General features: G+C 39.5%; 1 protein-coding gene across 3 annotated transcripts in view; it reads right to left on the reverse strand.

Moving 5' to 3' along the window:
- The window catches only part of IL1RL1 (interleukin 1 receptor like 1), an 84,818-nt gene that overhangs the window by 10,860 nt on the left and 57,139 nt on the right, over positions 1-16,819 (reverse strand). For 2 of the 3 annotated variants that reach the window (XM_059134403.1, XM_059134404.1), the window contains 8 exons: positions 13,174-13,341; positions 12,088-12,295; positions 11,034-11,244; positions 9,261-9,435; positions 9,006-9,168; positions 6,773-6,844; positions 4,981-5,122; positions 4,740-4,885 (listed from right to left, as the gene is read on the reverse strand). In XM_059134403.1, the coding sequence (XP_058990386.1) occupies positions 4,740-4,885; positions 4,981-5,122; positions 6,773-6,844; positions 9,006-9,168; positions 9,261-9,435; positions 11,034-11,244; positions 12,088-12,148 (970 nt within the window). In that variant the 5' untranslated portion in view covers positions 12,149-12,295; positions 13,174-13,341. The remainder of the gene's footprint in view (positions 1-4,739; positions 4,886-4,980; positions 5,123-6,772; positions 6,845-9,005; positions 9,169-9,260; positions 9,436-11,033; positions 11,245-12,087; positions 12,296-13,173; positions 13,342-16,819) is intronic. The other variant, XM_059134405.1, reaches the window with a different exon arrangement.

The raw sequence follows: 16,819 nt of genomic DNA on the forward strand, positions 1-16,819 counted from the left end.
GTTCAGGCATTTTGCCTTTATTCGGGAAGGTCATGGGAGCCACTGATGAGTGTTGAGTCGGGTGTTAACAATGAAAGCGGTTGACAAGCAGGATTAATCTGAAGGTAGGGGAAAATTTGTCTCTGTGGGAAGAGACCATAATTACTTAGAAGAAAATGGACGGGAAGTTTCTGCAATACTTGTGGTGAAACATAAGGAGGGTTCTGACCTGTGTAATAATGAGAAAAGAACAGATACATCTGGGGTTGGGGCATTAAGGAGGACGAATCAAAAGGTCTTGGGGTCTTACTGCATAAGAAAGCAGGGAAGAGACAGGGGCCATGTAAGTCTCTAACGCATAATTGATGGGGAAGTCATATTCCTGGGGTGCTAGGTTCTAAACACAACCCTTAATTTTCTCATCACTGCACTGCATCTCATACTCACTGTTGCACAAAGTGTATACATGAGATGGTTCCCGATTTCAAAGACTTGGAACAGATACGTACAAATTGTATACAAGCGCTGTACTCATTAATGGTATATTTTGGCTGTTTTATATTTACTTCTCTCTTTAGAATTAACTCTCCTCTTACAAATAGTCACTTAAAGATGACCATTAGAAAAATCTCAAAGGAGATTTGTCTCTTGTAACACCCTCCCTGCCTTTTTTGTCTAAAATCTCAAAGCATGGGGCTCCAGTCTTGCCCTAGAAAATCATTTATCCATATTCACAGATTCCTCCCATTGTTCATCAGCACCCTGAGGATCCAGAACTGTGAAATCAAGAATGGCTAAGCAAAGAGATTCAACACGGGGAAGCAGGGGAGCACGGTGGTGGAGGAGGCGTGTTGCTGAAAATTGGCAGAGAGCTTACTATCTGTACTGTCATCAGTTTAAACGATAAATATGCCCTAAGGAAAGCACTTCAACAGGATTCCCCTTCAGGTCACTCTCTCTAAAAGTCCTATCTGGATACCCTCTGGGAACGTCCATTTCTTGGGGAGATCGAGATGAAGTAACTGGGCATGTGTGTGGCCACTTCCACTGGGAGGAGAGAAGTTAATCTGAGACAGTAAAGAAAGTTGAAGTTCAGTATCTTTCTGTTAATGACTTTAAACCTGTGTAAACAACTCCGTATGTGGTGAGTAAACACTAAATACTTTTTGAAAGTGTTTATAAACAGGAAAACACTGCCTAAGCTTGAGTCCTGGCTCTAACTCAATTCCTCAAGTTTTTTAACCTCCTCTTGTTTCCTCATCAGCAAAACTGGGTGATAGTAGCAGTCTCTTCCTCCTGGGTTATTGATCAAATAAATAAGAAATGAGATGGGAAATAATCAGAGAGGCCCAAAGGAAACAATGAATAAATGTGTACTACTATGATTAGGAGTGTCAAATATTTATTTAATCACATCAAGGAACATAAACTTTTTAAGTTTTTGTTGTTGAAATTTGAGACAATGTTGTAATTTATTTTATGATGGGAAATAAAGGAATTCATTGTGACGATTAAACTGCCATAGCAACAGTTTTTGTTTAATGTTCACAGTTGTCGAAACAGAGTGTAACCACGTTAATTTGAAGAAAAACAGGGGAAGGGTAACTCATACAAATAAACTAGAAGGAAAAAAGTCACCAAGTACATGTAACATGAAGACAATTCCAATACACAGGTCATCGGAGAACATTCATAGAGTGACAACGTAGTAAACAAGTCATGGGGATATCGAGGCAATGGCAGTTCTGGGGGGAAAGGCACAGCTCGCCCTCTCCTTGAAGATCCACTGTGCCAGCTACCGCCCTAATACTACATAGTGACATGGTCCATATGTCCTGGGGTGATTCCATTATTACCGGTAGAAACCTGGCAACCCATGGAACTCGACAGCACTCAATGTCAGGATTCTGTTTGTTTTACAAATTGGTGATTTGAGTCTAAATTAAAGCAAAACTTCCAAGCACCATCTCAGACAGAGATTTAACCACATGAACTTGGTGGTCTGCTTATCTATTACCCCCAATTTTTTGTGCCTCTGTGTGGTTATTCAAATTAATCTGGGCTATGTCCCACTTAGGGGTATAAACTGAGGACTTAAATCTCCCTTTGACTATGTGACAAACACATTAAATAATTTCCATGTAGTTGTGCATGGAGTGACAAGTGTAAAAATACCATATTTTTCTCCCCATTTATACTGGATTCAATGCTTCTTCTGACAAACAAGATGTCTTTGCCTGGAAATGCAAACAAGGGAGAAAGTTGACAGGTGCTCAGGAAGGAAATGTTTGTAAAACTATTTTTGCTGACATCACTGCACGCAATGACATACCAAGGGAGGGGAGGAAGAAGCAATCTGTCCCCCAGAGGACAAGTGTGTCATCACTAACATTGGTTAGTGTTGTCTGAGTAAGGTGATGATTAAAAGCACAGTGAGTTTGAGGTGCCCAGCTGTCAGTCAGTTAAGCATCTGCCTTCAGCTCAGGTCCTGATCCCAGGATCCTGGGGCTGAGCCAGAGGCCCTAGAGTTGAGCCCTGTATCAAGTCCCCTGTCACACTCCTTGCTCAGCAAGGGTATCTCTTTCTCTCTCTCTCTTTCTCTCTCTCTGCCCCTTCCCCCCACTTGTGCTCTCTCTCACTCATTCTCTCTCTCTCAAATAAATAAATAAAATCTTTAAAAAAAAAAAGCACAATGACTCTTAGATGGTCTTATAACTGTTTCAGATTCTTTACAGACAATGTACCTTGTTACCTATACCCCAGACGGATCATTCTCTCCATTTAACTTTAAAAGATTATATATAGTGTCTGAATCTACTGAAGGAAAGTCAGTTTCCTGTTTTTGTTATACTTATATCTTATTACATCAGATTATAATGAAGTCATTAAAGGCACAGTAGATTCAGATAAAACTATTGAGAAGTTATTAAACAATCTGGCCTTTCCAAGTTACTGGGAAATTTATCTATCCTAACAAACATAAATGTAAGCTGTTGTTTTGTTGAATAATTAAGCCTTATAACTAAAGCAGTGGAAATGTACAAAAATCATTTTCCTTGATACCTTTGGTATGCGTTCATTTATTTATTCAACGAATTGTTGTAGAGTACATGCTATAGGTACCAGAGGCGTTGCACTACAGATGGAGGACATGAAGATGAGTAAGATGCCGTCTTGCCCTCATGAAGCTTAGAGTCATGTTCAGCAGACTCTCAAACAGATTTTTGTTAAGTGTGAGGGGTGTAGACATAGAGACAGGGCCCTACAAGAACACCAGGAAGGAATATAGACCCCAACCTGGTGGCCAAGGAAGGCTCCTCATAAAAGGTGGTACCTGAATTGCTTGTTGAATAAGAAATACAGTAAAGAAATGAGCTGAGCTACCAGACGTCCCGTGAGTTTCACCTACACCGAGATTGGTAATTACCAGGGGCAGAGGTGGGGATGGGAGAAATAGGTGAACAGGTTGTGTTTTCTTTTTTTAGTTTAAATACATTGAACCCCTAAAAAACAAAACAAAACAAAACAAAAACAAACAGAAAAAGAAAGACAATTAGCTCAAAAATGTATTTGTTGAAATAAATGATGGTTTCTCTGTGTAATGGGACACTATGAAGCCATTAAAAATCATGGTGTAGAAGAACATTTACTATCATGGATCGATTTCTATTATACATTAAGTAATTATAAAATAAGCTATAAAACTTTCTATGTAACTTGTAGCAAAGCATGTTTATAATCTAAATATATCTGAAGAGAATTTATGTGGCAATACAAAGGTCAAAGAACAGCCAAGACAATCTTGATGAAGAATAAAATTGGAAGACTTACTCTACCCAAAATCAAGGTTGGCTGTCCAGCTACAGGAAATAAGAAAATATAGCATTAGAGCATAAATGTTTTTCTTTTAAAAAGAGAAAGGATGTAAGGGATCACACGCTTTTTCTGGAAGTGACCAGAAAGTAAATACTTTAGGTTTTGCAAGTAGAAAATAAATAAATAAATAGATAGATTTACTATTTTATAAAGTTTAACAATAATGGCACATGATGTCTTATTACAAAGTGGTGTCTTAAGATCTTCTTCCTGGAATGGACAGTAATTACATACTTCATCTTTTCATCTACTTTGCCAGCCTCACTAACAAAATGTGCACTCTTTAGGACCCAAAAAAAATTTATAGAAGGGAACATGTTTATAACGTGCCATAAAAGTCATGAAAGGTAACACAGAACATATTCACATTTGCTGTTAGTGTGTTCTTTCATATATAGTGAGACAGAGCGAGCTAATGAAAGCAGAAGGATGGCCAAGGAAGCAGCTGCATGTTAAAGAGGAACCAAAATGAGAAGGTAAGGGTGGGGGGGGTAAGGAAAGGAGGAAGGGGTGGGAGGAGGGATAGAAGGAAGAGGAAGAGGAAGGGGAGAAGAGGGAGGAGGGGTGGAGACAAAGGAGGAAGAGGGTGGCAAGGTGAGGGGAGGAGGGGAAAGAATGGAGCAGGAGGTAGGAGGGAGAGGAGAAAGGGTGGGAGAAGGAGGAGGAAGGGGGAGAAAAGCTGTAGAGAAGCAACCAGGGAAACCATACTACAAAGGTCAGTGTTCTTTACAGGAGAAGCACATTCTATGAGGTGGGCCATGTCCATTGTCGTGAGAGACGCGCCCTGGAACCACACTCCAACACATTGTTCTCTAAGCAAATGATTTCAGCTTACAGTTGATGCAGCGAACTCGGGTGACCAAAGTCTCAGGAACACTCCTTACTTGGCCTTTTCCTCTTTAGTCTCACGGTGTGCCGTATCCAGCCATGCAGACTTTGAGCCAGACAGTCATACCGCAGCGACAGGTCCTCCTCTCTCACATCATCTATTCTCAAAGTCGTGTTCTGACAAGTCAGCTCATTGCTAGAACTAAAAAGGCGACATGTTACGTTCAGTACTTACTTCGCTGTTGCAAATTGTGTGGGAGGAAAAGGGGATGTGTCAGGCTCAATATTAAAAAATACCTTTGATTTTGCTCCTGTTCCTCTTGAATTCTTGCTTCACCAAAGTTCTGAACTGTGGTTCTGTTCACCTTCCATCGGACGCCAGCCATGAACTGAGATCCTTTCCCAAAGCAAGCAGAGCAGAGTATGCTTGCTGGTTTTCCTGGATGAGAAGCGAAGAAATTCAACAATAAAAATCAGTTCTGGGCGCCTGGGTGGCTCAGTGGGTTAAGCCGCTGCCTTCGGCTCAGGTCATGATCTCAGGGTCCTGGGATCGAGTCCCACATCGGGCTCTCTGCTCAGCAGGGAGCCTGCTTCCTCCTCTCTCTCTCTCTGCCTGCCTCTCTGCCTACTTGTGATCTCTGTCTGTCAAATAAACAAATAAAATCTTAAAAAAAAAAAAAAAATCAGTTCTGCCAGTAGTAGTTCATTCAATGTGAAAAAAGTCATTGAATACTTAGGTTGTGCCGGGAACTGATTCCATTCACCTTCCTTATCATTAACACCCTCCTCCCTACATCAGACCCTCGTCTTGCCTCCACACCCTTCATTCACAGTTGGGAGGAAGCTCAGCTCCCTCTCTCCCCTCACCTGCTGTGTAAACTCCACAGGTAAATAACTCTGGCTTCATCAATCCCACTTTATAAGGAGGGACTTCTTTTTACTCTAAACTGGAATTTCTTTGTAACTTCCTTCTTCCACATCTTTCTCATTCTACCAAATTCTCTTCATCTCTCTGGAAGCCCCTTTGTTGGTAAAACTGTGTTTTGCTGGACCCAACTACAATCCCAGTACTGAATCCTTCAAGGGAACTCTCCTTTATTACTTCTCCTTTTACTGGACGCTTCCTCTGCCCTGAGCTGAAAGCATGAGGGCTGCCGCCCACCTGGGGACATGCATTTATTTAGCCATCCCTTCCTGAGCCCTTGGTTCTGGGTCAAGAAGTGTGCAGATGGATGAGGAATGCAGAGTGTCTCAGATGGCGACAATGGCACACCCAAATGATTAAAATACAAAGTACTCTAGTCTATCGAAAGACTGACAAATTACATGTGAATACAGAGGGAAAAGTCACCTAGGGAGCAGGACTGCCACCCTGTATAAGAAAATGTTTTCCTTGGACCAGATTGGATGGAGGCTCTGGTGGTGCCCACCTGCAGGTAAGGAGGGTGACGGGGAATGGTATTTAATTCACTGTTGAGAGATGAGAAGAAGGAACATCATGGACAAAGGCAAGAAATAATATGGAAATGCTGCCTTCTCAGTGTCACAACTGTGAGGGGGTGGAGGGGACACAGAGCACGTGGGGTTAACAGCTGCAAATAAGCCAGGACGCAGTGAGAACCAGTTCATGAAGGAACTTCTCTTACAGACCAAGAACGTTGAGCTGTATCTCATTTCTGGTAGGGAACCAAAGAAGGCAGAGATGGGCAGAGTTAGAAAGCCTGGGTTCTTATCCTTCTATCACCGATTATCCACAACCCTGGGCATGTCATTGATCCTACCTGAGCCTAAGTATTCACGCACATAAATTGGGAATGATGTCCACCTCCAGGAGAGAAGTAAGAATGAAATAAAACAGTATGTGTGAGAGCACCATGAGTTACAAGTACATTGCAAATGTAAATGCTGGGTATTCCGAATATTAACCCAGATGAGTAAGTACCCAGATGAATATTTCTACACATGATATTTCATTCAGTTCCCAAGATCCATCATGTAACTGCCTGACCCATGCTTAGGGAATTCAGATCAAGAGTCCTATGGAAGGATTCTCCAAGTACCATTTATAGCATTCTTAAAGTTTTCTTACCAATTTCCACTTCTTTTGTTTCATTTTGTGGAGGGGCTATAATTACTGGAAACCAAGAAACGCTTTCTTCCTCTTAAATCAAAGACAAAGAGATTACAAATATCAGGGTTAAAACAAATGTGAGTCCAACACATTAAATAAATTGCATAACTTGGCAATTGCTAGAAAACCACAATTCTACAGAACAAGCACAGCAATATAGGAAAGAAGATTTCCAAAGTTCTGTGAAACACTAGCATATATAAGATACTTAATAAATGCTTATTGAATGAAAAAAAAATTAAAAAGCTCTATGACAACCATAAACACATAAGTCCACACTTCCGGTCACAGATTTCTACCACTGTGGAAATTCTAATTGCTGTGGCACTGGTGCCTAGGGACAGTGAAGGGGATCTTCTGGAGCACCGCTGCATTCCTACACCCCTGGATTCTCGTTTATTTCAGGATAGTGTAAAGCTAAGGAAACCCTGAAATCTCCTTATAGATTTGAGAGCCTTGGTGGTGAGATATTTTTATAGACTTTAACATTTAAAAAAACACTTTTTAGAATCAAATTATCTACGTGAGGTCATTGATAGCATAGAAAATACTGCAAACCAGGATTGTGTGAAAGGCGAAATGGAATGGTGTCACTTATGTCAAGGGGGTTTGAAATGGAGCCAGGAGGCCATTAAGGAGATGGGTCCCATGACCTCACTGGTGGAAACATGAACTTTTGAACTAGTGAGACTACAAATATTCCAAGACTGAGCCCAAACAGCTACAACCTGGTACAATAAGAGACTTGCTTTTGATAGCCTTAGTCACCAATTGTATTAATTGAAGCTTAGCTTTCTACTGCCAATATTAATCAGAATTCTTTGTAAACAATGTCTACACACATTCCCTCTGTGCTTTAAAATCACCTGACTTTTGCTTTCTAGTGGGACACTAGCTCGGTTGCTACTCAAATCTGTGTACCCCAAATTACAATTCTTTTATCCCCAATAAACACTCTTGCTTTCTTATTGCCTCCTGATAACTTTGGGTTCACAATTAAAAACCACCCAACAATATCTATCCATCCCTTACAGAACCTCTCACTAAATTTCTAATCCAGTTAATTACAGTAGAGATTAAATAGATTTTTTTCTGTTTACAGAACTTCTCACAACAAATTGGGAGAAGGAAAGTTCATCTTGCTCTACAAACACTTATATTGCCATCCCCAAATAAGTTTATTAAGTTAGCATTCAGATCACACCACCTTAGGAAAGTTTAAGTCCTATAGGAGAGAACAGATTTGATTTCAGATTAGTATTGTAAACTCCCTCTAAAATTCCTGAAATCTTGAGAGTGCATTTAGAAAAGTTCTTTGCTCTGTTGTTGAGAACTTGCAAGAGGAGATGAAGCCGGAAGACATATCAGTATGGTCGTTTGTTTTACTTTTCACATGGATACATGGTCAACCTCAGTCCGAAAAGATTACATTGCAAATTCCAGAAATAAACAACTCATAAATTTTAAATTGCTCACTGTTCTGAGTAGCATGATAAAATCTCACAGTGCTCCACTCGGTCCCATCCAGGAGTGAATTGTCCCTTTGTCTAGCAGATCTGCCCCGTTTCTACTGCATGTCCATTAGCCACTTAGTAGCTTTCTTGGTTATGAGCAGACTTTCCTGGCATCCCACTCCTTGTGTTCAGGTAACCCCTCTTTTACTTAATAGTGTCCCCAAAGCACAAAAGTAATGACGCTGGTAATGCAGAGAAGCCAGAGAAGCCATTAAACACTTCCTCAAAGTGAAAAGGTGAAAGCTGTCAACTTTAATAAGAAAAGAGAAAAACATCATATGCTGAATTTGCTAAGACCTGTAGTAACTTTTATTATGGTATTTTGTTGTAATCATTCTATTTTATTATTAGTTATAGTTGCTAATCTCTTACCATGCCCAGCATATCAATCCAGCATTTCAATTAAACCTTATCATAGGTATGTATGGACAGGAAAATACATAGTATATATACATATATATATATGTATATATACTATGTATATATACTATGTATATATATATACATAGTATATATAAGGTCAGTACTATCCCCTATTTCAGGCATCCACTGGGGGTTTTGGAATGTATCCCTTGCAGATAAGGGAGTCTGCAGTTAAGGAAAATCAACAAGAAGGGCACGATTCCACCCACATTTTTTTTTTAAATATTATGTTTTGTTACATTCGGTAGGCTCACCTTTCACAATGAATGATCTGGTTGTTGTGACGCCATAACTGACTCCATTTTCATTGTGCATAAATTTGCATGTATAATCACCTGTGTCCTTGCTAGTTGCATTGTCAATCAGCACATAGGTCTTGTGTATGTGATACCTTGGTCCGTGAAGAGCTTTACAATTCTGCAAGGAAACATTCCATTCCATGTTAAGTGACTCTTTACTTGCCCTTGTTTTGTGTACTTTTCAGCCATTTCCCCCAAGTGTCCTTTTACCTTAAACCACTCAACAGGTGCTGTCCAGTTGTAGAGATCAATTGTAGGACAATGTATTTTGGAATTTTTTTCTGATCCTGATGTTGTTGAATAAATCAGATGATCTGGAACATTGCAATCTGGTTGTTTTCTATAGATGGTGACATTTACATACCCAGTCTTGTTGGAGGTCGGACTAAAAATAAGTCAAACGATTTAAAAAGTTACTCAGCATTATGAAATGACTTCATTCAATTCTAAGCTTTTACTTAATACTGCTTTTTTTTTCTTCAAACAACTGATGTACAGGAATTATTTTCTTATTTAAAAACCTCTATAAAAATCTAGAGTTTTAATGAAACAAGACAAAAGCAGAGAGGGAGATAAACAATAAGAGACTCTTAATCTCAGGAAATAAACAAGGGTTGCTGGAAGAGAGGGGTGGGGGGGATGGGGTGCCTGGGTGATTGACACTGGGGAGGGTGTGTGCTACAGTGAGTGCTGTGAGTTGTGTAAGACTGAGGAGTACAGACCTGTACCCCTGAAACAAATAATACATTATATGTTAATTTTAAAAATTTAGAGTTTTAAATATTTTTGTGTTGCATTTGAGATAAAACATATCCCTTAGGGGCGCCTGGGTGGCTCAGTGGGTTAAGCCGCTGCCTTCTGCTCAGGTCATGATCTCAGGGTCCTGGGATGGAGTCCCGCATTGGGCTCTCTGCTCAGCAGGGAGCCTGCTTCCTTCTCTCTCTCTCTGCCTGCCTCTCAGTGTACTTGTAATTTCTCTCTGTCAAATAAATAAATAAAATCTTTAAAAAAAAAAAAAAACATATCCCTTATATTAGCCCTGAAATGACTCCCTCACCATTTCTTTATACACTAGATCTGCTATCATGCCAAGAACAGGATTTTATAAAGATAATTGGTATTTAATGAGAGTTTACTGTGTATCATTCATGGTGCTAACATTACATTATTTTCTTCTCATAAGGATGTGTTGAAGTAGGCTATATTATCGTATGTATTTTACAGATAAGGAAAGAGAAGGACGGAGAAATCACTTGCTGCCATCACATAGCCAACTAGTGACAAGACAGGAATTTGAAACGAAGACTGTTCTGACCTCAGAAGCCAGATGCCTAACTAATCACATCTCACATTTTGATGTAGTTCATCTGACATATTGTATATACCAAATACAGGCACAAGATCAGAACATTTAACAATATATACGTAGAGTAAAGAATCTGCAGGCACACTCTTACACAACCCTCTTAGGCTTGCCCCTCAGGTTTTTTTGTTTTTTGTTTTTTGTTTTTCATTTATTTTTTATTTTCAGCATAACAGTATTTATTGTTTTTGCACCACACCCAGTGCTCCATGCAATCCATGCCCTCTATAATACCCTCAGGTTTAAGGCACTGGTAACAGCCCTTTTGCTCCCCTATAGGCCTTCTTGATGGCCAACATCTAGCTTACTGGGTATTTTAGCTGGTTTATTCCTACTTCTAGCCAAAGTGAGTGAGTGCTCTCAGTTTTCTTGGTTACTACAAAAGCTAGGTCTTTTCCTAATTGAATTACAAATTCTTGCAATTCTATCTTTAAATTGTTCATAATCACCCAAAACCCAACCAGATGGTGTTCCTAGAAATACCCTTCTATTCAAACCACTTGATAAAGTCAGCTGTCCCACAAAGGTCTAGGAAGGAAAGGAGAGGAAGGACACCTCACACCGTCAATTAGCAAATACAAGGAACAAGCTGAAGATTATGGTGACTGCCTTGTTAATACCTTCTGATAATGCAAGTATAAATTCCAGAATCATTGACTTTGGCAGGGAGGAACTTAAGCCGTTCCCTGGCAGCCAACACACGATTTCTTTTCTGGGTGGTTATACTTTCGTCGGTTTTCAGGTAATACCAATCCACAGGGTATCGAGACTTTCCTTGCCTAGGACATCTCACAATTAAAGCCTCATCTTCCAGGCCCCAGGATGATTTGCCTGCAGATACAAAAAGCAAACAAACAAAACATAAATAGGATCCTGAAATGACCATATAACAACATTATATTCTTATACTGTATCCTTCTGGTATTAAATATAGAAATGGACCATTTTCTGTGACACTTTCACCATGAAAGAATAGTAAATGATGGTAAATGATGAAGATCTTCTATGAAATGCTCTAATGCATACCACAGGTTAGTGAATTAACTTGCAGCCAATCTTCCTACACTGCTCCAGTGACAAAGCAGCCACATGTCACTCTGAGAAGTATACTATGGGACAACAAACGCTTACAGCACCTCCTACATGTGGGCTGCAGGATAAATTTTGATGTATTTAGATATGTAAAACTAAAATTATGATATACTTGTTGTGAAGAATTTGTCCTGATAGATTACTGATAAAGAATGACTGTGAAGCATAAATGAATTTTCCAGAAACAACCAGAAGCAAGCAGTTTAAAACAGGGCAAATGATGGGGTGCCTGGGTGGCTTAGTCGGTTCCATTAAGCCTCCTCCTTCAGCTCAGTTCATGCTCTCAGTGTCCTGGGATCGAGCCCTGCGTCAGGCTCCCTGCTTAGCAGAGAGTCTGCTTCTCCCTCTCCCTCTGCCATTCCCCATGGCTTGTGCTGTCTCTCTCACTCTCTCAAATAAATAAATAAAATGTTAAAAAAAAAAGTCAAATATTTTTGGAATTACTTAATTTTAAAATTTTATAATCATGCCATCTCTCTCAAATAAATAAATAAAACCTTTAAGAAAAAAAAAACAAGGCAAACATCTTTGGAATTACTTAATTTTAAAATTTTACAATTTCAGTTGAAAAGCAGTACTTACTAAATTTAGCTGCTGTGAAATGTACAAGAATTGTTAGAAGTGCCAAGACCCAAAGTCTCATTCTCAGCTTATCAATCCAGAGCAAGTGTTGGTAACTGATTGTTGAGATTATTCAAGGTGAATCCGTGACATACGATGGTGAAGGTCTCCCCAGGAGGTTGAAAGTACCCTTTGAGATTTACAGCAGGATAGAGTTTCAATGTCTCTACTGAAACATACATCATACAAAGTCATAAGCAAAATACTTACTGTTATGATTTTTACTTGTTCAATCCCCCCCAGGAGAATTAATCAATCAACAGGTATTTATTAGGTGTGAATATGTTTAACAGCAGGATTTCAGACATGAAACATTGCATTTATTCTTACTGAAACTTTGGGCCCATAGGCTTTACAATAGTTGTACTGTTTCATAGTATGATGACCATGTACTGGAAGAAGCTGAATTAGGAGGAAAGAAAACTAGTTTCTATTTTCGAAACAAATTAAAACTATAAAAAAATTCAACAGACCCTAGAAAACACAATGTTCTAAATGCCAAGGTAAAAACCACAGCTCTCCACACAGGCTGGGGGTTGTGTGCACACACGTGTGACCCACATGCAGGTGTACGTGCAAATAGTCATCACAAAGCAACTAAAACTATAGGGAAGGGACAGGTCAAGCATTAATCGATAATCGATAATGCTTAATTAAGCATTTTACAGAGAAGGACAGGAAGGCCCAGAAAAGTTAAACAAATTGTCCTAGACACAATGCCAAACCCTCAAAAATGTGTGCCCACCTCAACCTGTTTCCAAAATTCACCAGTTTTTCTAAGAATAGTCGGAGGTCTGTGAAAAATATTTACATGCTTTTCTTTTTCCTTTCACCAAGAGAATCATTTAACTCGATTTTTTTTTTCCTTAAAAAGTCAGGGAAGGGATTGAATGAATACAGAAACTAGCTAATAGAACAATAGACACAGCAACCCTAAATAGACTTCAAGAAAGCACATTTCCTCTAAACATCATCTGCTGGTACTTTTCTTATTATGTGTATGGAAAAGTTTTTAGTATAAGCTTCAGATAAGTAAGTGATGCTTACCCAACCTGAAGGATGGAAGGGAGCAATCTCCAAGTCGATGGCTGAGCTAAGAAGAGTTTCCAGCTCTTGTGACTCCCGCTCCAAAGTCTCCTCAGGTGCACGCACTCTCTCTTTTATTTTGAAGGGGAGACACTCAAAGACATCCTGGAATTCATTACTCCACCCACACTGAAATTTGATTTTTAGTCACAGTTCATGACTGGTTCAAAAATAGAGGTGCGTCATGTACCAAGAATTCTTGATCTTGGTACATAAATACTTCAACATAAGGACAACACTGAGTAATCCCTCTAGGTGAAGTCATCAAACCACCTCCCCTTATTTTAGCGGTTTCTTAAGCTAAATAATGTTTGCTGTTTATTGCCCTGATATTATTACTCATTTAGCTCTCAGTGATCTTTTTAAAAAATATTTTATTTATTTATTTGAGACAGGCAGAGAGAGATCACAAGTAGGCAGAGAGGCAGGCAGAGAGATAGGGGGAAGCAGGCTCCCTGCTGAGCAGAGAGACCATGACCTGAGCTGAAGGCAGTGACTTAACCCACTGAGCCACCCAGATGCCCCAGGTTCTCAGTGATCTTGAAGTCCTGGGTCCTTGAATCTGCCTTTCTAGATATTCTTCGACACTTCATTTGGCAAATTATAGCTCAGCATGCTCATCCAGTTTGGGCTGGACAAACTACAAAGAGTTCCAAAAACGAATAAGGAGACAAGTAATGAGGAGTAAGCCAGACTTTACGGAGTTTGTAAGCACTCTTCTTATGGTCCAGAATGTGACACAGTCTTTCCAAAACCAGATTCCCCCAGCATCTCAACTCCTCAGATATAAGTCCCTGTAGAGACTCAGATCAGTTTTGCTGGAAAAGGACAGGTTTTCTAAGGAGTTCAGGAGCATAGAGAGAAACTATGAGTAAGAAAGCTACCTCAAGGGGACTGATAGGAAGACCATAAACTTCAACTCTTGGACCCCATGTAAAATGAATGTTAATTGCAAAATTAGATTTGAGCTATACATAGCTATAATAACTCTATCATGAGTAAATTCAAATCACTTTTAAAACTTAACACATCTCCAGAGAATTCAGGGACTAATTGCAGACTGGTGCAATAATATAATGATAATAGTTAAGCTTTCTCTAGAACTCACTCTATGCCAAGGTCCAGTTCCTAGTGGCTTACATGTGTTAACTCCTTCATTGCCACAACACCCACGGAGGCAGGCATTCTTGTTATAATACCCATTTTACAGAGAAGGACAGGAAGGCCCAGAAAAGTTAAACAACTTGGCCAAGTCACATACTGCTAAGAGACAGAACCCAAACAGGCTGGTCTCAAAGGCTAAGTATCTAATCATGAAGTCACACTGCCACTGGGTGACCAAGGTAGAGAGAGGAGGTTCCTGCTAACAAAGGATTCTTCTAATAGGTTTTTCATTCCCCCCACTGTAGTGGGCAGTGTTCTTGAGCAGGCATGCTCATCTGCTTGGGAATTTAGTCATAGTTTAGACATCAGTCATCTGCTCTGGGAGGGAGAAATACAAAATTCTGTCACAGCACAGATTTACCATAAGATGTTCAGTGTCAATTCGAGGAACCAGGTCTGCTTATCTCTAGTCTTGAGTTAGTTGTCTAAGCTCTTATTATCAAGAGCATATGAGTTTCACATTGAGACCACAGAATCAGGAGCAAGTGAGCTAGAAACAGTGCCCAGGACATGGTTAAACTCTGGATAACATTTTGTTAAATAAAGTAATATGAACCTGAATGTTCTTATACCTGAATATGAACTTTTATTTTACACACTAAACTATCTTTCAAAAGGTTTGATTAAATGTAGGCATTTCTGGGTGCCTGGGTGGCTCAGTGGGTTAAGCCTCTGCCTTAGGCTCAGGTCATGATCTCAGGGTCATGGGATCGAGCCCCACATTGGGCTCTCTGCTCAATAGGGAGCCTGCTTCCCCTTTTCTCTCTCTGCCTGCCTCTCTGCTGGCATGTGATATCTTTCTCTTTCAAATAAATAAATAAAATCTTTAAAAAATAATGTAGGCATTTCTTCATAAGACTAGACCATGTTTCCATGGGTTTCCTAGTTTCAAATATAAGATTTCTCAGTTAAAAATCAGATTTCAATTAGAATGTTAACATGATCCTGAAACCTGGAAGAAGCATTTCATAAAATCTAATGATTACAGTAGATAATCCAATAATCTATTCAGCAATTAAGTCCTTTCACTCAAAGAAATGAAGTACTTATCATCAATATCACTCAACTTTTACAGATTAAAAAAAAACCCATAGATGATGGTTAAATCATCAGACCAAGCTCATCCACTTGTGGCTAGGGTTGAAACCAAACTTGTTGAACCTCAAAGCCAAAGCTCTTTTTTTTTTCTCTTGAATACCAACTAAAAAGGAGAGAAAAACAACAACAACAACAACAAACAGAGCAGTCAAGATTGCTTTCTTAAAATTGTGGGCTGGGTTATTAAACAAAATAAGCTAGTCTAATTTCCCAAAAGCTTCTTTTTATAAATAACTAAACCACTTTTGTTTCTCACTACTATGACACCATCCAATATAAACGTATAATGGTTCATAATAACTGAGACAAAATGTGAAAGGCAAAAAACTAATAAATACAACAGTGATTTTGAGCACTTGTGAAATTTCTTGAGTTAAGCAGAAAGCTTTCAATGTCTGCTTATTTCTCTAGCAGACACCTTCTTTTAAGGATTTTTCAGACCTATTCTTCATTTTAAAAATTAACCTAACCTAATTTGGCTATAAATTTGTTCTGATTTTTGAGTTTAGCCATAATTTCCTTCTGATTTTGGATGAGAGTTTTGAAATCTGGCATGTCCCTATTTATAATTTACTAACATTTCTGCCAAAAAATAAACAAAAACCAAAAGCCCTGATTTTCAGAGTAACAGCAAGCAATTTGCATTTGGACTGTGGCACTCAAGTATTTCATAACTAATAAGATATCATGCAAGACTTCTCCCATTTGTCTTGCCTGGTATCATAACTAAATCAAGATGTACTCTCATAGTCCAGAGCTGTCCATGTATGGCCTAGTCTTACTGTAAGCCATGTCAAAAGCAAGGGCATTTTTGTCATGTTGCACATATAGGAATCCAAGTGGGTCAGGTTCTTAGTAATTCTCACAAGAATAAGCAAAGGGGAAATCTTTTTCCCATTTCATTAGAGAGCATATTGAATGTCACTTTTCTCCCATTTCTCATGATGGGTTATTTGTAGAGCCTGCAATGGATGGGGGCAGCCTGCAATGGACAGGGGGGCAGATTCCATGTGGTGGTAGATGGTCTTGGGAGAAGGCTCTAGGGACAGCACAACCCACTGTGTTCCTTGGGAAGAGTGCTTATCTTTGGATTCTTCTTTGCCACACTTCAAACTCTAGGAGCTCTCGACGCTCCTTCCCTGCCTCACCCCTATGAAAAGCAACTTCTCTGATAGTCTTCTTCAAACTCAGTGGGGGCAACTCCATTCCTCAAGTTGCTCAAGACAAAATTCACCATCAGTCATTGGCTCTTCTTTTCCTCACACATCTGACCTGCAATCCACCAGGACATCCTGTAGGTTTCACCTTCAATCCTATTTGCAAACACTTCCACCGACCTCCACCT

Source organism: Mustela lutreola, chromosome 9, assembly GCF_030435805.1.
Source record: "Mustela lutreola isolate mMusLut2 chromosome 9, mMusLut2.pri, whole genome shotgun sequence".
NCBI lineage: Eukaryota > Metazoa > Chordata > Mammalia > Carnivora > Mustelidae > Mustela > Mustela lutreola.